This window comes from Mus caroli, unplaced genomic scaffold (genome assembly GCF_978045245.1).
Source record: "Mus caroli unplaced genomic scaffold, Mus_caroli_1 scaffold_7, whole genome shotgun sequence".
Taxonomy (NCBI): Eukaryota; Metazoa; Chordata; class Mammalia; order Rodentia; family Muridae; genus Mus; species Mus caroli.
In genome coordinates this window covers 47,487,501-47,507,160 of record NW_028227262.1, presented here as the reverse complement: position 1 = coordinate 47,507,160, position 19,660 = coordinate 47,487,501, and the positions used below count along the sequence as shown (strand labels likewise).

The 19,660-nt window shown below is 45.3% G+C and overlaps 1 protein-coding gene and 1 pseudogene across 2 annotated transcripts in view; both read right to left on the bottom strand.

Annotated features, from left to right (window-relative positions):
- Window positions 1–2,133: 2,133 nt before the first annotated feature.
- LOC110296485 (dolichyl-diphosphooligosaccharide--protein glycosyltransferase subunit TMEM258 pseudogene) lies at window positions 2,134–2,401 on the bottom strand (annotated as a pseudogene).
- Window positions 2,402–5,551: 3,150 nt separating this feature from the next.
- The window catches only part of Pdzrn3 (PDZ domain containing ring finger 3), a 224,618-nt gene continuing 210,509 nt past the window's right edge, over window positions 5,552–19,660 (bottom strand). For both annotated transcript variants that reach the window (XM_021165184.2, XM_085840210.1), the window contains 5 exons: window positions 12,545–12,643; window positions 11,499–11,561; window positions 10,124–10,225; window positions 9,152–9,268; window positions 5,552–8,026 (listed from right to left, as the gene is read on the bottom strand). In XM_021165184.2, coding sequence (XP_021020843.1) covers window positions 6,470–8,026; window positions 9,152–9,268; window positions 10,124–10,225; window positions 11,499–11,561; window positions 12,545–12,643 — 1,938 coding nt within the window. In that variant the 3' untranslated portion in view covers window positions 5,552–6,469. The remainder of the gene's footprint in view (window positions 8,027–9,151; window positions 9,269–10,123; window positions 10,226–11,498; window positions 11,562–12,544; window positions 12,644–19,660) is intronic.

The window sequence follows — 19,660 nt, the reverse complement described above, 5'->3', positions numbered from 1 at the left end:
AAATCCCTTTTCTGATTCTCTTCAGAGAAGGGGAAGCCCCCCTTGGGTACCACCCCACCCTCGGGCATCTAGTCCCAACAGGACTAGGCATATCCTCTCCCACTGAGGCCCAACCAGACAGTCCAGGTAGGGAAAGGAGATCCAAGGCAGGCAACAGAGTCCTGCTCCAATTGTTAGGAGATGACCCACATGAAGGCCAAGCAGCACATCTGCTACAAATGTATAGGGGGTCTAGGTCCAGTGCCTGCATGGTGTTTGGTTGGTGATTCAGTCTCTGTGAATCCCCATGGACCCAGGTTAGTTGACTCTGTAGGTCTTCTTGTGGCGTCCTTTCCACCTCTGGCTTGTTCAATTCTATCCCCCATTCTTCTACAAGACTCCCTGAGCTCTGCCTGATATTTGACATTTATTTATTTTGTATTCAGGCATACATGCTCTTGTGGAGGTCAGAGGACAACTTGTGGGAATTGGCTCTCTCCTTTCACCATGTGGGTCCCAGAAATTGAACACAAGTCACTAGCTTAGCTGCAAGTATCTTTACCTGCTCAGCCCTAGACTGAGCATTTTTTTTTTTTTTTTTTGCAGGACATTGGTGAAGTCTGCCAAATCCATGGAGTTCTTAAGGGTTTTTGGTGACTTACTGAATTAAAGAATATGTTTCAACTTGGGAAACCAGTGAAGGAAGGCTCATTATTTCTGAAGAATGTTAGTGTACCAAGGTCTGTTCCTGCTGGTTAGAAGGAAAACCTAGTCTTAGGCTCATGTCCTCATACCCCATGCCCTTTGAGGATTATTGTAACTGGAAGCTAAAGAGAAAGCTGGCCATTTACACAGAAAATACCCGATCTGAATAAAACCCAAAGAAGTGTGCTTTGTTCTGAAAGTGCTGCAGGGGAATTCACATTTAATCAAAATTGAAGACCACAGCATTTGCATGAGACTTCTTGCATCTTATCTCATTTTAGTGATTTCCTGTTAATTAGTTGATGCTCCACAGAAATCCTGAAATGCCCATATAATAGGGTAACAGAAATAAAGCCGGGGTGTCATGACGGCTTAAGGCAGAATTAAGTTTTTTGCTTCCTTGGTTTGGGGCAATTTTGCTAACAAGTAACCTGTAACCTACTTCTGAAGGCTATGAGGACATAATTATTTGGTTAATTTTCATACTTCAGTTTATAATCCTAATTAGTTCTCAAACTGGTGTTCCCTAGGCTATGTAGAGCCCTGCCTCAGCATGTTTGGGATTCTTGCTATTTGGACTCTCTTGTTTTCATGGAAGAGATGGAAAACTTCATGCATATCTCCTATTGCTATTTTTGTACCTTGTCATGTGTTCTTGCTAGGAGAGTTAGACTATCCTGTGACTTAGAGCTCCAGAGGGAACTCTGTGAAGTGCCTGTTACTTTAAGAGCAATAGTTTTTACTGGCATCATGAATGTATTACAAATATTACGAACATAATCTGGGCATTGTTGGTTTGCCCCTTAAGTAGGAGCTGGAACAGTGATGAAGTGTGAAGGGTTTGACCTTGGGAGTGCCAATTCCAGTCACTTACTGGGAAAAATCCTTTTCTAAAAATATTACTTTTCTTCTTGTTAAGTTATCTGTGTGCACTTTGTTCTCATGTATGTCGGTGCATTGCATGAATGCCCAGTGCTCAGAGTTCCAGACGAGGGCATCCGATCCTCTGGAATTATAGATGCTGGTTGTGAGGGGCCACGTGGGTGCTGGCAATCAAACCTGGGGCCCCTAGAAAAGCAGCCAATATTCTTAACTGTCCTAAACTCCATATTCTTATTCTAAATTCTCTCAAGCTCCAAAGTTTTGATCACATGTATATATGGGTATGTGTTGGTGGCTATGTGCATATGAGTATGTGTGCCTGCAGAGACTGGATAAGGGTGCTTGATCCCCTGAAGGAGCTAGTTACAGGCAGATATAGGTCATCCAAAGTGGGAGGATGTTGGGACTGAATGCCAGTTCTCTGCAAGAGCAGCAAGTTCTCTTAATGGCTGAGCCATCTCTCTAGGAAAAATTCCCTTTTATTGTCACACATCTGCCTTTATTGTAAACAGCAGGTGGGACACATAGCAATGGTAAAAAATTAATTTACAAAAGCAGAGACTTGGTGAGCTGCCTGGTAGGTACCCTTGGAGACTCATACGTAGATGCCAACCCAGAGAAGGTGGAAGAGGACTCCAAAGCCCATGAAGAGTGAGGCCACCAAGGGGATGAGGAGCTCTTTGTAAAGATCGTGTGTGTACTTGGTAGAGGTGACTTCATAAATAAAGAACCAGGCAGTGAAGAACATGCTGATGGCCAGAAGTACCATAGTCAGGTGAGGGAAGACAGCTGGGTTCACTGGGCTGGTATACCTACTCAGGGCTTCAAGCTCCATTTTCCCCCCATCACAGGATAAACCACCAATCTGCCACCTGAAGAACATGTCAGCCTAGGAAAAGCTCTTATTGTGAGCTTACATTGTTGATAAAAACTAACCTTGAATAACACACCTAATACTGTCTGTATTAGTGGTGCTCAGTAGAAATATGAGGACCACATACTTTGGGCATTTGTAGTATGTATGTGCTTGTATGTATGTGCACATGTCCATGTAAGTGCATGTGGGGGCCACTGGTTGATACTGGGTGCATCCCTCTATTGTTCTCAAGCTAATTTTGGAGACAAGGTCTCTCACTGATTTCAGAGCTCACTGATTGACTAGACAGGCTGGCCAGTGAGCTCTGGAGCTCTGCTTGGCTCTGGACCCCTCCCAACCCCATCCCCACATACCAAGTTCTACAGCTATAGGCAGGAGCAACTGTGGCCAGCTTTTATGTGGGTACTCAAGATCTGAACTGGAGGCCTGATGTTCCTTCAGTGGGCACGTTACAGACTGAACCATCTCCCCAGCTCCTACATACGGATGGTATTTAAAAGTTTTGTTGTATTCTCAGTTGCAAAGTGAAATCAACTATGTATTTTATTTAGCCCAACATATGTGAAGTTATTGTAATTGCATTAGAAATTACTGCATTATTCACATAAAAATTATTGTAAAACTTTGTATGATTTTGAAAAAGTATGATATTTTTCCAATCCATTTCCATTTGGACATACCATATTTTATTCATTGATTTTTTGGTAGTCCTGCACATACTATCCAGGGCCTCATGCTTTGGCTTTACCATATATTAACTGTTTAGTAGCTGGTTGTGGCTAGTGGCTACTGGATTAAGTAGTGTAGGTATGGATGCTCAATAAAGACTCATTCTGCAAAGAGTTAAAACCACAGGCATCCAGACAGTAGAGTGGTTATACTGGAGAGTGAAGAGCCTACATATATTCACCCTTCCTAAAGTTAAGAAGCTATGAGCAAAGCCATTAGCATAGCCCCTAAGATTGTAGGGACCCGATTAGGCTGAATCTTAATGATTTCAAAGGCTGTGGCTGTCATAGGGAAAATGTCATCCTTGATATTCAAAGTAGGGATTCAGCTCAAACAGCCCTGCAGGATTCAACCACAAAGAGAAACACGAATCCATAGGGCTTATATTTTGATCCAAACCCAGGCTTCTTATTTGAGTAAAAGCCCATGACTGGCACCGAGGGCTCTGTAACACCTCCAAAACTGTACACGATTTACATGTTATCGAAATACTTTTTATTTCCCCCCCCCCCCCGAAGAAAGACCCATGGCTTCTATCAGACTCCCAAATGTACCCTGGAAGCAGGGCGAGAGGGCTAGTGGAAAGACATCTTGGTAACAGTACATGTTATTTACATGACCCTAGGGTTTCTCAATGGAAGTGGGAGAGTGTTCTCACTCTTGCCCTGAGACATCCCTGGATTTGCCCACTAGCTCAGAAAGTATGTATCACAAGGCCCTTGGGAGCACACGCTCATATAAGAAATGGTAGATTCATGTTTGCTGCCTTAGACTCACTCTGGGGCATCAATTAGTGAAACGCTTGCTGTTTTTGGTTGAGAGTGCAGGGTGAAATGCATGGAAGTTGGCTGTTCCCATGCACACTGCCTGTCCCTTGAGGATGAGCTGCTAAGAGACGTGGGGCCAGCTGCTGAGTTCTGAATTCGAGCTTGGTTATTAAGGAGCTACGTTGTAGTTCTTGCTTTCTATTTCCTTCTGATTGACACTACCATGCTTTTTCTATTTTAGTTGAGTTGATGCCTTAGAGAAACTCCAGACGGCACCACCCAAGCACGATGTGTAGCTGGGAATCTAGAGCAGCAGCTTTAAGGTGTCTCTCCTAAGTGTGCAGGCTGGTCCTTACGTGTGGAGGTATTCCGTGAGCCCAGATGAGAAGTACCTCTATTAAAAATGTTGTGACCGTTAGGTTCCATCCTAAGTAGTCTCTTGGCTCATGGGCCATGCACGCAGCTCTTGTAGTTAATGAGAGAAATAGGAGTAAAGCTATTTCCTAAATAAAGGTCACGTGTTTGCGTTCCTGCACTTCATAGAAATTTATCAGATGTTTGTATTCTGTGAAATATTTTCTAGAGGATGGCAGGTCAACGTTCTGGCGCTAGAAAGCAGCTTGGGCACTGTGGATGGTTCTCTGTTGAAAACTAATCCTGGGGACTACTGGGGCTTTATATCCTAACAGTGTACTTCACAAAACTTGATTCACTGTGCAGCACTGATTAGACTGATGCCATAGATATAATTTTCTTAGCCATGCCTGGTTCTAGAAGAGGTAGCAAACAGATAGTTTACTGGTGGTGAATCATTTTTCTCAGTGTTTGATTTTCATTAAATTATTTTGTTACATATGTAACTAGTAATTAGTCTTAAGATTCCAGCCCCAAAGGAGAGATCTGGGCTCAAATGGGGGTCTGTGGGCAGAAATCGTCGTCTGAGATACCTAGGACACCTTCTCGCCATTTCAACCGAAATTTCAATTAAATCAGCGAGTAAACCAGATGGCTGGTATGACGGCAAATAAAAAGGACGCTGTTCCTAATCTTATCTTTAGTTTCATTTTTTCTTCCAGTGGGCAGTATAGCTGAAGTTGGTGTAAACATCATAGTTAGGAAAGACTCGGGGCAAGTCCTCCCCGCCAGGGTCTTGAGAGTCGCAGTAGCCTGGAAGGGAACCTGTCTCCAAGCCCAGCTACTTTAGTGACCTCTGCGATGCTGAGAAAGCCATTGCCTGGTGGATGGACACATCTCAGAGGCGGAAAGCTGGACAAGATGTTTGCTAAGATGGGCAGAGTAGTGTTGGAGTAAACCAAAGCACTTGCCTTTTAAACACAACCCTGGCAGAGATGCACTTGCTCACAAGCTTTCCTCATCATAGGATACTGGGCTAGCTTGAAGCTTCCTGGGAGGTGGACCACCAAAGCCCAGGGGGATACGGTATCGTGGATCCCCTATTCTTTGCCACCAGTCAGTCTTTGTTTTGTCATCTGTCTCTAGGTTGAATGGAGGAATCTGATGGTCTGAAAGACTTAAAAGAGGCAGCAGGTGATACAAACCAAGAAAGGGCAGAGGACCGACAGTGCAAAATAAACACCCATGTCAGAGCAGGTCAAATAGAAAATAATTTATTTTAACTTCATTTTACTTGATGTTTGTAACTAATCATGATTCTGTGAACTTGCTTGGTTAAGTCTGTCCCTTCCAATCTACAAAGCAAAGGTCTACAACAATGAGCACTTAGAACTCCACAAACAGGTCTCCATCCACGACTTCCCTGTACATGCAAATTCTTCCAACAGGCGGCAATATTTGCAAACATGCTTTAAGCGTCCACAAAGCTGCAGGAAATTTTGCTTTCTGATAAAACCTTGACACTCTTCTTGGGAACCTTAACCATAAAAATGTTAAAAATGGATATCCCGACTAGAAATGCTGCTAGTTTGGTGTGTGTGTGTGTGTGTGTGTGTGTGTGTGTGTGTGTGTATGTGTGTGTGTGTGTTGTGTGTGTCAAATCACCAATCAGACTTTGGCGGGTTTGTGTTGAAACCCCAACTGATATAAGCTGTATGAATGAATGGCGACTTGTATGAAACACATTCAGGGAAGTGACATTACAAAATAGGGACCCATTAAAAATACATACTGGCAGTTGCATTTTGTGTTTTAGGCAGAAAAAAAGCGTGTTTAACCTTCTTTTATATGAATATAGTTTAAACAAATTATTCTGTGAAAGTATGCTTAATAAAAGATCTTTTGGAAATTTAAACACTTTATGAAAAAGGTTAACAAGTAAAAAATTACCATTGCTATTTGAAAAAAAGCTGCTTGTTAATATTGCCTTCTAAGAGAGTAAGGGTGTATTTTCCCTCCACTGAAAACAGAGCCAGGACACCCAAAGTTGCAGGAGTGGCAAATTTAGACTATCAACATGATGGCCGGGCTTATATATACAAAAACTTGCCGCATTGAACGAGGCAGAGATGTCTACCCCAATGGTAGTGGTCTCTCGTATGTACACAAGTGAGAGTTATACAGTAGTCACCGACAGGAAGGAATTGTATACCCTAGTGCCGTCTGGCGATTTTGTGCCGTGGGTTAAGAGTTCTTGGATAGTCATCCAATTGTCAAAGATCTTTTTGTTTCTCTTCTTCATCATCTTTTTGTGGCTCAGTTCCAGGATGTTCATCTCCTTCCTGTCGTCGGAGGCCTGCTGCTCCTTCAGACAATCCAGCCTGCTCTGCATCATAAACTCACGCCTCCGCCTCTGCTCCTTGGCCTTCACCAGATGTTGCTTGCGCTCCTCCTTGCTCCAGTAGCGCCCCATCTTCATCTCACTCATGGCGTCATCATCCGTAGTCAGGCCACTGCGCTCCTCGCGGATCTTCAGTGCACGCTCCCGCAGCAGCCTGTCACGCACAGGCCTCTTGGTGATGTAGCGCGTCCCATCACTGCGGATCTTCACTTTCCATTCCATCCTGGGTTCCGCAGAGTTAGAAGAGTTCAAGTCCTTGCACATGCTCACCAGGCTCATCTGGCTCTGCGCATACTCCACTGCTGACTTCTGCTGGATCAGGTGCATGTAGCTCTGGTAGTGTTGCGCGTGAGCTGGGATGTGCGCGTGTTTGTAGGGGGAGTGGTGGTATGAGGGCAGGTAGGCATTGCCCAGCTTGGGGCTGGCGGTGGGGCTCCTGCTGCCATCGCTAACTCGGCGTTCTTTGATCTCCAAAGCCTGGCTGGGGTCCAGCTCTTTGGCGCTAGGGTTGTAGCTTGGGGTGCTTACTTCAGGGTCCTCGGTGATGGAGAGCAGATTCTTGGGGGATGGCCTGTAAGCTTCGATGTTAGCTGTGGCCCCTTCACTACTGCCCTCGGCCACTCTCCGCAGGGAGTTGTCTGGAGAGATCTCCAGGGTGAGTGGAGTACTCCTACAGCTCTCCCCCGTGTTGTAGGCGCTTGAACTATCCTTATCTGACTTCTCTGGCAGCTCAGTGATGTCCGAGAGCTCATGGCGGCGCACGTCCACACTGGTGTTGTAGTTGCGGAAGCCACTGTGGTGCAGCATCCAGGACTCACGGTACTGTTCCTTGAGCTGCTGCATCTTGTGCGCGCGCACAATGCTCAGGCACTCCAGCTCAATGCTGCGCAACTCCTCATTGAGTAGCTCCAGCTCCTTGTCCACACTCTCGGGATCACTCTTGCCAGCAGCATCCAGCGGGCTGCTGGGGTAGTACAGGCTGTAGGGGCTGGCGCTCTGCACCTGGCACTTGAGCTCCAGCAGTTCACGAAAACGCTCGCACTCATCCTCTGGGATGCCCAGGTAGTCCACATCGGTACAGTCCGCAGAGATGAAGGACTCGTTGCTGAAAGGCAGGTCGCCACTGCCCAGGGTGTCCTGGCTACAGGTCAGCTTCCTCTGGCCCGCCAGCGGGTTGGCGGATGCCGTAGCATCTTCACCGTTATTCTCCTGTTCTGAGCTCTCATCATTGCGGGTGCTCTCATCCGTTCGCCCCACACCACTGTCTTTCTCGTGCTGGTTGGATAAGATGGTGGCTGTGTCTGTGGTCCCACCGTCTTCCTCATGCTTCTTCTATATCAGAGAAAGGAACAAGAGAAATCAGTTCATGAGAAGTCTGGGGCAGGAGTTGGGGGGATATGGGAGGGGGTTGGGAGGAGGAGGTATCCAGTGTGATCTTTTTGTGTAGAATAGGAGTTTGGATTGAGTTCTAAGTTCCTAAGGTTGACCTGCAGCATTTGAGGGGCCTAGCGTCCAGTAGTGGCCAGCCCTATCTTTTATGAGTCTGGGCCAGACCCTTACCCCTACTTTTTCAATCTATAAAATGGGTAAGATAATGTACTGGCTAGTTTTGTGTCAACTTGACACAGCTGGAGTTATTACAGAGAAAGGAGCTTCAGTTGAGGAAATGCCTCCATGAGATCCAACTGTAAGGCATTTTCTCAATTAGTGATCAAGGGGGAAAGGCCCCTTGTGGGTGGGACCATCTCTGGGCTGGCAGTCTTGGTTCTAAAAGAGAGCAGACTGAGCAAGCCAGTAAAGAACATCCCTCCATAGCTTCTGCATCAGCTCCTGCTTTCTGACCTGCTTGAGCACCAGTCCCGACTGCCTTTGGTGATGAACAGCAGTATGGAAGTGTAAGCCGAATAAACCCTTTCCTCCCCAACTTGCTTCTTGGTTATGATGTTTGTGCAGGAGTAGAAACCCTGACTAAGACAGATAATAACTAAATAGTAAAGGAACTCGAAAATAGGAAGAATGTATCAGTACTACCAAGAGACTCAGTAAATAGGTAATTAGGACTGGCAGTGGCATAAGGGAGCTACAGGGCTCTGAGCAGCTCAGGTTAATCACAGAATTGCTTGACTTCCACAGGCATGACTTAATTGTATTTTCCCAGTGAACACCAACGGAGTAGTGTCAGTGTCTCCACTTTGTGTGTTTTAAGCCATAAAAGCTTTATAACAGAGGTGAGGTGGTGGGTACCTGTAATCCCAGCACTCAGGAGATTGATTGCTTTGAGTTTGGAATTCACTACTCACTACATAGCCGTTTCCAGGGACAAGCTTGGTGAGGGAAGCTGTCAGCTTGCATTCCCCTCATGCTCAAACAGAAAAGCTCTTAGGCAGGCGTTTTCTGATGGTCGTCGGCATCTTGGAAGGTCTAGCTGGGATGGCGTGGGGCGGCCCCAGGGTTTACCTGCTGGAGCACACTGGCTGTGAACTGCATGGCCTGGTGATGCTGTTCCTCCAGCATGTCCATGTGTAAGTCATCCAGGAAGTCGTTCCTGTCGTCGTCCATCCAGCCCTCATCCAGCTACGAGAATAGGGAAGACACACACGTGAGAATCCGTCTTATCAACTTGGCCTTACAATCACCGTGGATACACATCTGTGGGTGTCTCTGGGTGAGTGTTTCCAGGAAGGTTTAGCTGAAGAGGGAGGGGTGCCTCTGAACTTGGGTAGTGGCCATTAAACAGGAGAAGTCAAGCTGAACACTGGATTCATTTCTCAGCTCTGTGACTGAACACAATGCTGATAGCCACTTCATACCCTGCTCAGCCTTCCTGCCACGCCTGCCCGTACCCTCACACTGGATCAGAGTACGCCCTTCCTCCATGAAGTTGCTTCGAGAGGTATTTTGTCACAGCAAGGAGCTTTCTTTCAAGAAAGGACATTACGTCAGAAAGAGGAATTGTCAGGCTCTCTCCAGGAGTCATCGAAATGCAGTTAGTCTATAGGCTTGGCAAGGATTTCATCCTCAGACTGAAGGCACTCCCACCCTACACCACACTGGGGAAGCTCTAATACCACTCCCCCCCCACCCCTGCTTTGCTACTTTGTATCCAGACTCTGTGGTTACTTACTATCTGAAAGACTCAATTCCTCCCGTTCATTTCCATTCAATGTACTAATAAGTGGGACTTAGATCTAGGCTGGCAGGGGCCTCTGTAAATCCTGCTATGATTCTTTTATTAGTCAACCTGCAGTGGGTAGGGCCTGTCAGGTTGGTTAAACCTTTGAATGGATCCCAAGTCACAGCAAGTTCGAGTTCAAGGTGGCATGCCCCTTTAAGCTCAGATGGCAAGACTCTGACATTGTTCTGCAGGGTGAGGGACTTGGCTTTGATTATAAAAATCTAACTTACTGAATTCGTAGGACTCTGACGTACCTGGAGCTCAGGCCTTGCAATCAGCAATGAAAAGTTCTTGTTTTCTTCACTGGTTAGAAGCGCCACGGCCTCTTCACGGTTCTGTACTTCGATGCCATTAATCTGAAAGCATTAGGAAAGGTGGGTGTGGGTGTGGGTGTGGGTGGCAAGGGATCGGCTGCACGGAGCAGAAGCTTCCCATCGTGCTTCTGAACTGCAGCTGCCACCACTCAGTTATTGTAGCCTCCCCTTCCCCAGCCTTGAACAGAGAGCTTTGTCTTGGTTCCTTCCTTATCTCGCACAGCCCAGCCCCTCTTCTCTTCCAGGCTTCCAAAATGCCTTTCCAGGCTAGAACCCAGGTTGTGATCTACTGGCCAGACACAGCAAGTTATAACCAGGATCCCATTTAGCCTTTAAAGAATGCTGGTTTCTGGAAAGAAAGGCCTTGCTTAGCCAGAGGAAGCCATGATGTGGAGGGGTCCAGAAAACTACTGGAATCTGACATCGCGCTTGGACAGGAGAGCAAATAGGAAACATAAAGAGGACACTTCCTATTTACAATAGGGGAGAGAAGCAGCAGGGTGCTTTCTGGGGACAAGAGGAGTGAGCAGTGGAGAGGGACTGGCTGGCTGTGTGTACTTGGGCTGCGTGTGCCCGGCTTAGCAGGCTGGATGGCGAGCCAAGTGGGAATGGCTTTCACCTTCACACCGACAACCCTCTGGCAGGACATCTGCCTGCCTGTCTCAGCAACTTTGAGTTCTGCAAATTTTTGTTCCTGGGCTGATACTTCTCTAGGGACACCGTGGCAGTCTTTGCTGACTTGGAAGTTGAGCCCTTCAACCGACTTTGCCACTTTATGTCAAAGAACCAAGAGGTGGCAAAGCCGGAGACACTGCTGGTTGTCATTATCCAACCTGATTACACAGCGGATACAGGGAAGGGTATGTCTGTAACCCAGGCAGGACTCTGGGGGTGCATTTTATTACTTCCACGTCCTGTTTTCAATGGTAACGATTCCCAGGCAATTGTAGCAGCAAAAAGGGATTATGGCCCTCAGGTGTGAAGGGCTGGGACTCTTTCCTAGGGAGACTCAGCTCTCCAGGCTCTTGCTAGAGGCTGGAGAAACACAATATAGAGTGTGGTGGGAAACCCAAACTCTACATGATGGTTTGTGAAATGGGAAAAATAAACTTATTAGAAAGATGGAGATAAGTCACTTCCGCCTCTGTGTGTGACTAGCTAATTAGTCTTATTTACTAATCTAACATGGTTGGTTTTACTACTCGGCTGAATTCCTGGTTCCTGTTCTTAAACCTATCCTGCATTTCCATCCTGAGAGCTATTTCTGGAACTCACTTCTTTGCTGAAGATGTGCATCTGTGGAAAGTGCACCTACCTGGATGATGCGATCTCCTTCACGGATCCGTCCATCCTTGGCTGCAATGCTGTTAGGGTCAATCTGAAATACACAGTAGACAGCCTCAGCATGAACACAAAGGCCGTCTTTAACATATTATCATACATGTGCTTGCCTTTCTGTGTTGAAAAGGTTTACAACTAGAACTTAGCATTGTGCATAGGGAGAAATGAACTATCACACAGAGCGACTAGAAGCAAGCCAGAGACACGGATTAGGGAGGAAGACACCCTTAGGTGTGCTGCCTGGCCCTACCTTGATATTTTTCCATACCAAATCTTGTTATCAAATTTTGGAAGACAGCTTGAAAAGTGAGCTGTATAATTGGGGCAAGTGGGACTGAGGATAGCAGGGGTGCCCCAAAACATGCTGATGTGACATGCAAAGCTTGGTGGGTGGTGCTTATCCAATGAGTTGACTGTGAAGTCTTTATCAGATATGGCTCTTGGCCCAGCCCATAGAGACAGATTTGATTTCTTTGGGAAATTGGTTTTCTGCAATCACAAGGAAGAACGCTGCATGCATAGGAAAGTATTCATAGTGAAGCCAATTTCTCCACTCCATCTCTTCTAGAAAGATCGCTACATCTTTCATCTATGTACTTTGGTAAGCCTACGTAAGTTATGTTTGATGTATATGACTATATGCTATGGCAGGGAAGAGAGAGAGAGACTTTAAAAGCTATCTGTCTCTCTGCCTCCCATTGCACTTGAGATGGGGAAGTGCGAAGCTGCTCTTCCCTGGGGGTTGAGCACGCAGACTATGGAAACGACTCCATTTTATGGTTGGTTTGCAGCTTCTCAAGGGTAATTCTGCCTTATGTACTGACATTAGAACTTAACCCCTGTGTAAAGATGTAACTCCATGGAGTGTGATGAAGGGGTGGGGGTGGGGCAACACACACATTCTGTATCTTTCCAAAGATCCTTTTGAGGAGCTTGGTCTAGGGTTTCTGAACACATACAAAGAAAAACAAAACCGTTTTTGGCTTTGAGAGGTTAATTTCCAAACCTTAACTTTCGTACCTCACTTATATATATCCCAATGTCATCTTCATCATCCGTCCGGTAGCACACAGTGAGACCCAGCTTGTCCTGGCTGTTCATCCTGTAGAGGCCCACTTCCTACACAAAGAAAACCTTCTCTGTGAGATTCTGGCAAGAAAGGGGAGCCGGGAGCATGTCAAATGCTTTGGAAATATTTGGTCTAAATGATGAACTGGGTTTCTTTGCATTCGACTGTGTAGAGCCAGTTAACTTAGCAAACAAAAAGTGATTATGGACATGGGATCAATGCCCTGGGCATTTCTGACCTCTCAGTCAATATAAAGTCATTTTGAAAATAGTTATTTTATTGATCCTCCCCAAGAAAAATTACCCATATTTCAGTCAGCGTCAGGACCGCAGGGATAGGGCTTTTAAAAAGCATTCTTTCAATGTCTGCCACAAACAATAATATTTCCACACCCCGAATGTTCCAGCCACTTCAGTACAAATGTTTCTAGCATGTTGGGCTAGAGCATCTCACGCTGAGCCCCTTAATATGCACAGGCGTAGAACTTGCAAACAGATTACGCATAAATTGATCCAAGAAGGAGAGTAACGTGATAGGGTGCAATTAATGCTCTCTACAACAGCTGCGATATTTACAGTCGAAAATTAGTTTCAGCCACTGTTACTGCAAATTAAATAAGATAAAACAGCAAACTGAGCCCAATGCTGGGACCCACGGTGACAGGCAGTGTTATTGTTTGTGCCAATTAGTCTGCACTTCTGAATGAAGTCGGAACTTGGAAAATCTTGGAAGTTCTGGGAGGATACTTCTGGCTCTCTGCGAGTGGTTTACAAACCTTCTCACTCTGCCGGTGACTCATGTAGGGGTGGTGCTGCTGCAAGCTCTGGGGTTAGTTTGAAGGGCTACCTGCTAACGAGCTATCTGACCAGCTCTTTGGTCTGATTTTTATAGTTTTTGCTAGGAGGTTGGGAAGGGCACTGAGATGGCGTCTTCAGGATACTCTATGAGAGCCACTTCCAAGAGGCATCTCTAGAGGGTGTGAGGGGCACAACAGCCTTTGTGGAGTAAAGCCTCCCCTCATGAAGGATAAGGAACACAAGAGCACTGATGCCCTCAAAGCAGAAAACAGGGCACAAAGGCCCCAGGCCAGTGTGTCAAAGCCTTGTAAATGGGGAGAAAGAAGCAAGATGTATGTGAACACGTGACTGGGCCAGAACAGGTGGCGGCCCTTAGACCCGTGTGAGGAGCTTGGCTTTAGGTTTAGGTGGGCACTGCCCTGATCAGTTGTGTGTAAGATGGTTATAAATGCAGGCCTCTATGCACATCCCTCATCTACCTTTATCTAGAAGCTTCACCATCTACGGCTTGTTGACTTGCCTAAGCCTTTATCTGCTCACTAGCACAAGTTGGGCTGGGAGATGAGTCTCACAGCACTGGGCCTGACCCACAGTGAGTGGCAATTTAATAATTACATTTGGGTCACAAGTAACCAGTGGTTACAATGAGCTGTTGGTGCAGAGTGCCTCTCCTTAATAAGATGCTGTTGGTTTATTTTCTGATCACTGATATGTTAATTAATTCAGTGACTTCCTAATGATAGCTCTAACAATATGGTAAATTCTCATTAAATGAAACTGTTAATTTCTAATGCTCTAGTTGCATTAGATGGAAATTTCCTTCCTCGTTTGTGAGTGTGCTAGCCAGGCTGGTTTTCAGGGGTGTATTTAATCATGGGGGTAACCTGCAAATCCTTTGGAATAACTAGCTTTCGCCCTCCAAATACAAGCAGCTCACTGTACTTGTGCTTCCAGCATCTCTCAGTGTCGTCACTGGACTGTTCTCTGACTAAGACTGTGCTGAAATTAGTAAGATTTCATGATTAATGGCTCAGGTCTTCCTAGGCAGGTGCAGATCAAATGTTGTCACTGAGCCTTGGGCTCTTACTTGCAGGACCCATTTGGTCCAGGAATAGGTTGGAGAGAAAGCAAGATCATAGGCAAAGATTGGAGGAAGACAAAGGAGAGAGACAAACAGTATTGTAATTCTACTTCCAGTAGGACTCAATGTGAGGGAACAGGCTAGGCTCTCCTTTGTGTGACTTCCAAGATGACAGTCTCTTAAGAAACTAGTGAAGATGCTCTGGCCCTACTCTGCCTCATTCCAACCCTCCTGGAAGTGTACTTCATGGTAATACTGAAGAACTCACAGGAGTTAAAGGAAGTGTGTAGAAAGTTTTATGACATTGCCCTGATAACCAAAGGCATGTCTGTTTAACTGAAGGTGGTATCAGGTAGCTGTCCACAGGATAAGTTAAATTCTCCTGCATCCGTCAGTCACAGAGTTGACAGCAAGGCAGCCAAGCTTGCTCTTGGGATCTTTTATCATAGCCAGGCATGACTCTGTGACACATGCTCCGAGTGGCATATGAAATCGGGAAGATCATATCATAGAAAGGAACTTTGAAGTGTATGAGGGGTTTCTGGGTAGGACTCCCAAGAAAGGGCCCTCTCCTACAAAGCAAAGGATTAGATTTATCTATCTTGGGCACCAAATATGTCAGTACCTCACATCGAGTGGTAAATCCTATCATGACAAGCATCTCTCTGCCTTTGGGCCATTGTCTTACTTGACAAAATTCTAGAAGTATTAAGCTAAAAGATTTTACCTCATCTTACAGCTTGTGTGGTTTTGCCTTTTCGGCAATATATACATTTGTATTCTAAACTTTTTATAACCGGGGGGGGGATTTTTAGTACAAAATTGCAAGCTGAAATAGAAAATACCTTGCAAGTACCAAAGAGATGGCTCAGTGGGTAAAGTACTTGCTATCCATGCATGAGGACTTGAGCTCATATCTCCAACACACACATGCAAGCTGTATGTGTGTTTTTAACCATAGCACTGGTGTGGCCAAGATACGAGGACCTGGACGCTTCTAACCAGCTAGTCTAGCTGGAAGAGTGACACTGTCAAAACTTAAGGCAGTAGCAGATGAAGGAAAACACTGGAAGCTGACTGCTGGCCTCTGCATGTGAGTGTACATTCATACTTTTATAAAATACCCTGAGCCATGTTATGGTATTTTCATCAGTGTCCCTGATAATTAAATCACGCAAGTGTACTCAAACACTTGATGTGTTGCTATTAAGTTGGCTTTCAACGAGCAAGTTGGGGCTGCCCATTCCTTGCCTGAAATGAAGCAACATCTCAAAGTTCTTGAGTTGAACCCTGACAATAATGTGGGCACATGGAAAAGTTTACGTGTTATCTAGTGTGTTTGTTCATACTAAAGTGCAAGTGAATTAAAATTGTTATCTAAAATTACCTTTGGACTGTATGTATAGGATATATACAGAATATAAATGACATTTACGTGTAGACCTGCTTTCTAGCACCTTTACCTCATTATCTATGTGCAAATATTTCAAAATCTGCAACACTGTTTGTCCCAAGCATCTGAGGACACAGGGTGCTCAACCTGAAATTGATGCTACAACAGCTGCCATTTCAAAAATCTGCAGGTAGAGACTAAGGTCCTTTTATTATAGCTGTTCCCAGTTAGAGGTAGTTTTAAACATGGTCCTTTACAGCAGCAGACTGGGGCAGAGATCACCGTAGCATTCAGCCTTTGAGCCCTGCTGCCAATTCTCCCAGGCCAGACTTTCATGGAGACAGTTCCATCCTCAGTTTGGCTGGATCTCACTGAGAGGGTATAAAGCCTAGACTCCATTCTGGACATGGATGTGCGGTCCACCTTGCTCCAGCATGAGGCAGTGATCATCACTGTTAAGGAGACAGCAGGGGAGGCACATGCTTTAACTGGAAACACTTGCCTTTGTGTCAAAGTTCTCTCTTCTGCACCCACTTCAGTTGCCTATGAAACAAAACTTTACAACCTGATTGACCTTTAAGCACAAGAATGGCAGCATCATTCCTGTTGAAGGGTGGTACAGTGAGAGCCAGTTTACATCTTGTTCTAAAAGATTGGTAGTAGTGGATAACTGGTGTTGGCAATTTACTTGGTAAACAATAAACAGGGGCATCTGGGGTTCAGGCATATGCTTGGCATTGGGCTATCAGTTTCTCATGTTTATTTGGAAACTCTTAGAAACTCTTGGCAAAAGCCTATGATAAATTTAGCCTTAACCCCTGTTTCTCTGGAATGGATCTCCACGCCAGAGAAGAGGCTGTGGCTGAGCCAGAGTGACCTCAGCAGGTTTTTGATGATTTTTCAGAAAAGGAAGTGTCACTTTCTCACAAGGATTAATTTTCCACAGTCTTTGGGTCTGCATCGACCCATGTTTTTAACTTGGCTTGACAATGACAGGAAGGCATTCATAGCTAGATAATGGATTATGTAATATCAGCAGCATCCAGTCTAACCATGGAGGGACGGTATGTTCTCAACAACATTGAATGAGCTCGAGACTGTAAGGCAGAAAAAAAAAATCTAATGAAAACATAAGCTCGGCTTTGGTTACCAACAAACAGGTGCCAACTTCTCTTGATCAAACTTTTAGCCACTTGTCCTTTCTTAAATGAGACTTGGTAAGAATGGAGACTGCTCAAAGTTCCCAGGGAATTGGTCAGTTTTCAACATGTATTTCTGCTTCTGAGGAAGGAAGCCTAGCCTTGCTGAGCTCATAGTTGAAGGCATAGAGGTTATCAATACACAGCTGTCGTGATGCTGGAGATAGGATTTCAAAGATGACCGTTAATCAAACAGGTATGAATAATGCATCAGCATTAGCTGGAGTACACCATTCCCATCCCTGGTGTCCCGTTGCTTATTGGTCTAGATGGACTATTTGATAAAGATGAGTAGCTGAGTCTAACATTTCAGATGAAACTTACATGGTATTCCAATTAGCAGTATTAAGGGGGACACACCACCTTCATGACTCAAGGTCTTTGTTTCAGCCTCAGCAAGTTAAATTGGAAGAAACCCTAAACTTAACTCAAATGGTTTATCCACCCCCCCCCACACACACACACAAGAAACCCAGTCACTTCTTCATAATTCCTTTACCTTACTGATCCAAGATGGCTGTCAGATATCTAAACTGTTCCTACATGTACTCATGTGGTAATGTGTCTAAAAAGATCATGGTTTTACTTGAAACCTTACACCAAACTATTTACTCCTCCCTTCAGCAAATACTTAGGTGCCAAAGTACTGGCCATAGACTGTTCCAGACACGATTTGGGCATGGGCAGCAAAAGAGCCCACTCTTGAACGGGGCTTGTCCTTTACCGGGGTTATCAGACCAGATGTGGATGTATAGGCCACTGGCCTATAGCACAATTCAGCAAACATCTCTCAGCAAGGCTGAACTCTGATATGCCAAGGCCCTGGTTTTAGATGGCCATACATACAAAGAAAGAATCCTGAAGATTCTTGTGATCCTGGGAAACTTAAGAGGAGGCCGCCTCAACTAGAGTTGGAACCACACCGTGTTCCTTGAGTGAGCACTCACTCACCTTTTGCCTCCTAGCTTTAATGAGACATTTCTAGATAGATTACAGTCTCCCCAAGGTATCTCCAGGATCATCACAATTCCCATCTGGCCTACTTCTGTTATTCTGAGAAATCAGAATCGTATCAGGACCCTCCCCTCCTTGTTAAAACTGTAGCTGGCCTTTTCTTTCTTGTCTTCTAAGGACATCATCAAAACAATGCAGGTGACAGCAGCTCACAGGCTGGATAGGATGCTACTACAGAATCACAGGGGAAATTAAAACAATAGAGTACAGGGGAAAAAAAACTTCATCAGACATCTATTTTCTTTTTTAATTGCCTGCAGGAAGACCTGGAGCAGGTGTTCAGTACCTGAAAATTCAGGGGTAATTATTCAGCTGCTTCACTCTGGGGTATACTTGGGAATAAGCCCTTTAACGCGAGGCAATTTCACAATAACAGGGATTTGACACTTACCTAAATATGATCATTTTGTGTACTTTAAAAGGAAGAACATCTGTTTTCCCTTTTGCATTGGCTTTGATAACATCCCAACACGCTTGTATATATTTTCCTCACACATAATAGGCATGATCGGTTGCTCTTTTATCTCATTCAACATGGGTGCTAAGCATTATGCTGAGAACGTGCCTTCTACTTGAAGACAAACCTGATCCTTCTGAAATCAGATCCAACATCTACAACAAGACAGGTGGGGACCTAGCAGAGACACTGCCAGCAGGTCTAAGAACTCCCCTGAGGAGCGTGGACAGTGGCTGTGTGTCTTTCTGAAGACTAGGTCTGCTGAGGTAAACTCAGGTCTCAGCAGGGGGTTGTTTGCTGAAACTCTCATGTTGACAAGTAGACTTGTCTCCATATCCTTCTGCAGATGTAACCCAGCCATGGAATAGAGGTACAGCGACTGTTTCCTAATGGAGATTCCCCAGAGTGACCATCAGTAGGACACTGCATGTTTCTATCAGCCTTATGCTGCAGTAAGAGAACACCTGGGCCTAGGGTCTTTATACAAAAGTCTTGTCTTTCTGTTTCTCTCTCTCTCTCTCTTTCTTTCTTTCTTGTACCTTATGATTTGGGAGGTGCAAAAGCATGCTTTTGGGATCTGCTTGGCTATATCACAGCATAGCAGGATGTACCATGGTGGACACATGTGTGTTCTCTCTCTCTCTCTCTCTCTCTCTCTCTCTCACACACACACACACACACACACACACACACACACGGTTTACTAGGAAGCAAGACACTTAAGTGTAGAGGGTCACTTTATAGCAATCCCCTCTCATCAGAACAGATGCCTCCCCTGAGCCTGTCTTTAATCTCTTTAAAGGCAAAGGCCCCATGACCTAATTACTACCCACCAGGCCCAGCTCCTTAAAGGTCTGCCTAGTTCTCCACATGGTCCTTCTAGAGACCAAGCCTCCAGCACCAGACTATCCAACTCTAGCCCTGTGGTTTTCCCTTCTCTGCCATTATACTTCATGAATTAGGGCAGTTGCTTCTCTAAAAGCTAAAGGTGCACTATATGAGCCAGTGCTTAACTGAGGAAACCCATCACGACCACGAGAGCACAGGAGGAAGCAGCCTTCTCACCTGCAGGACCGAGGAGTCACCGCCACTCAAAAGAACTACAGACGGGCATGTCCATTTGCTG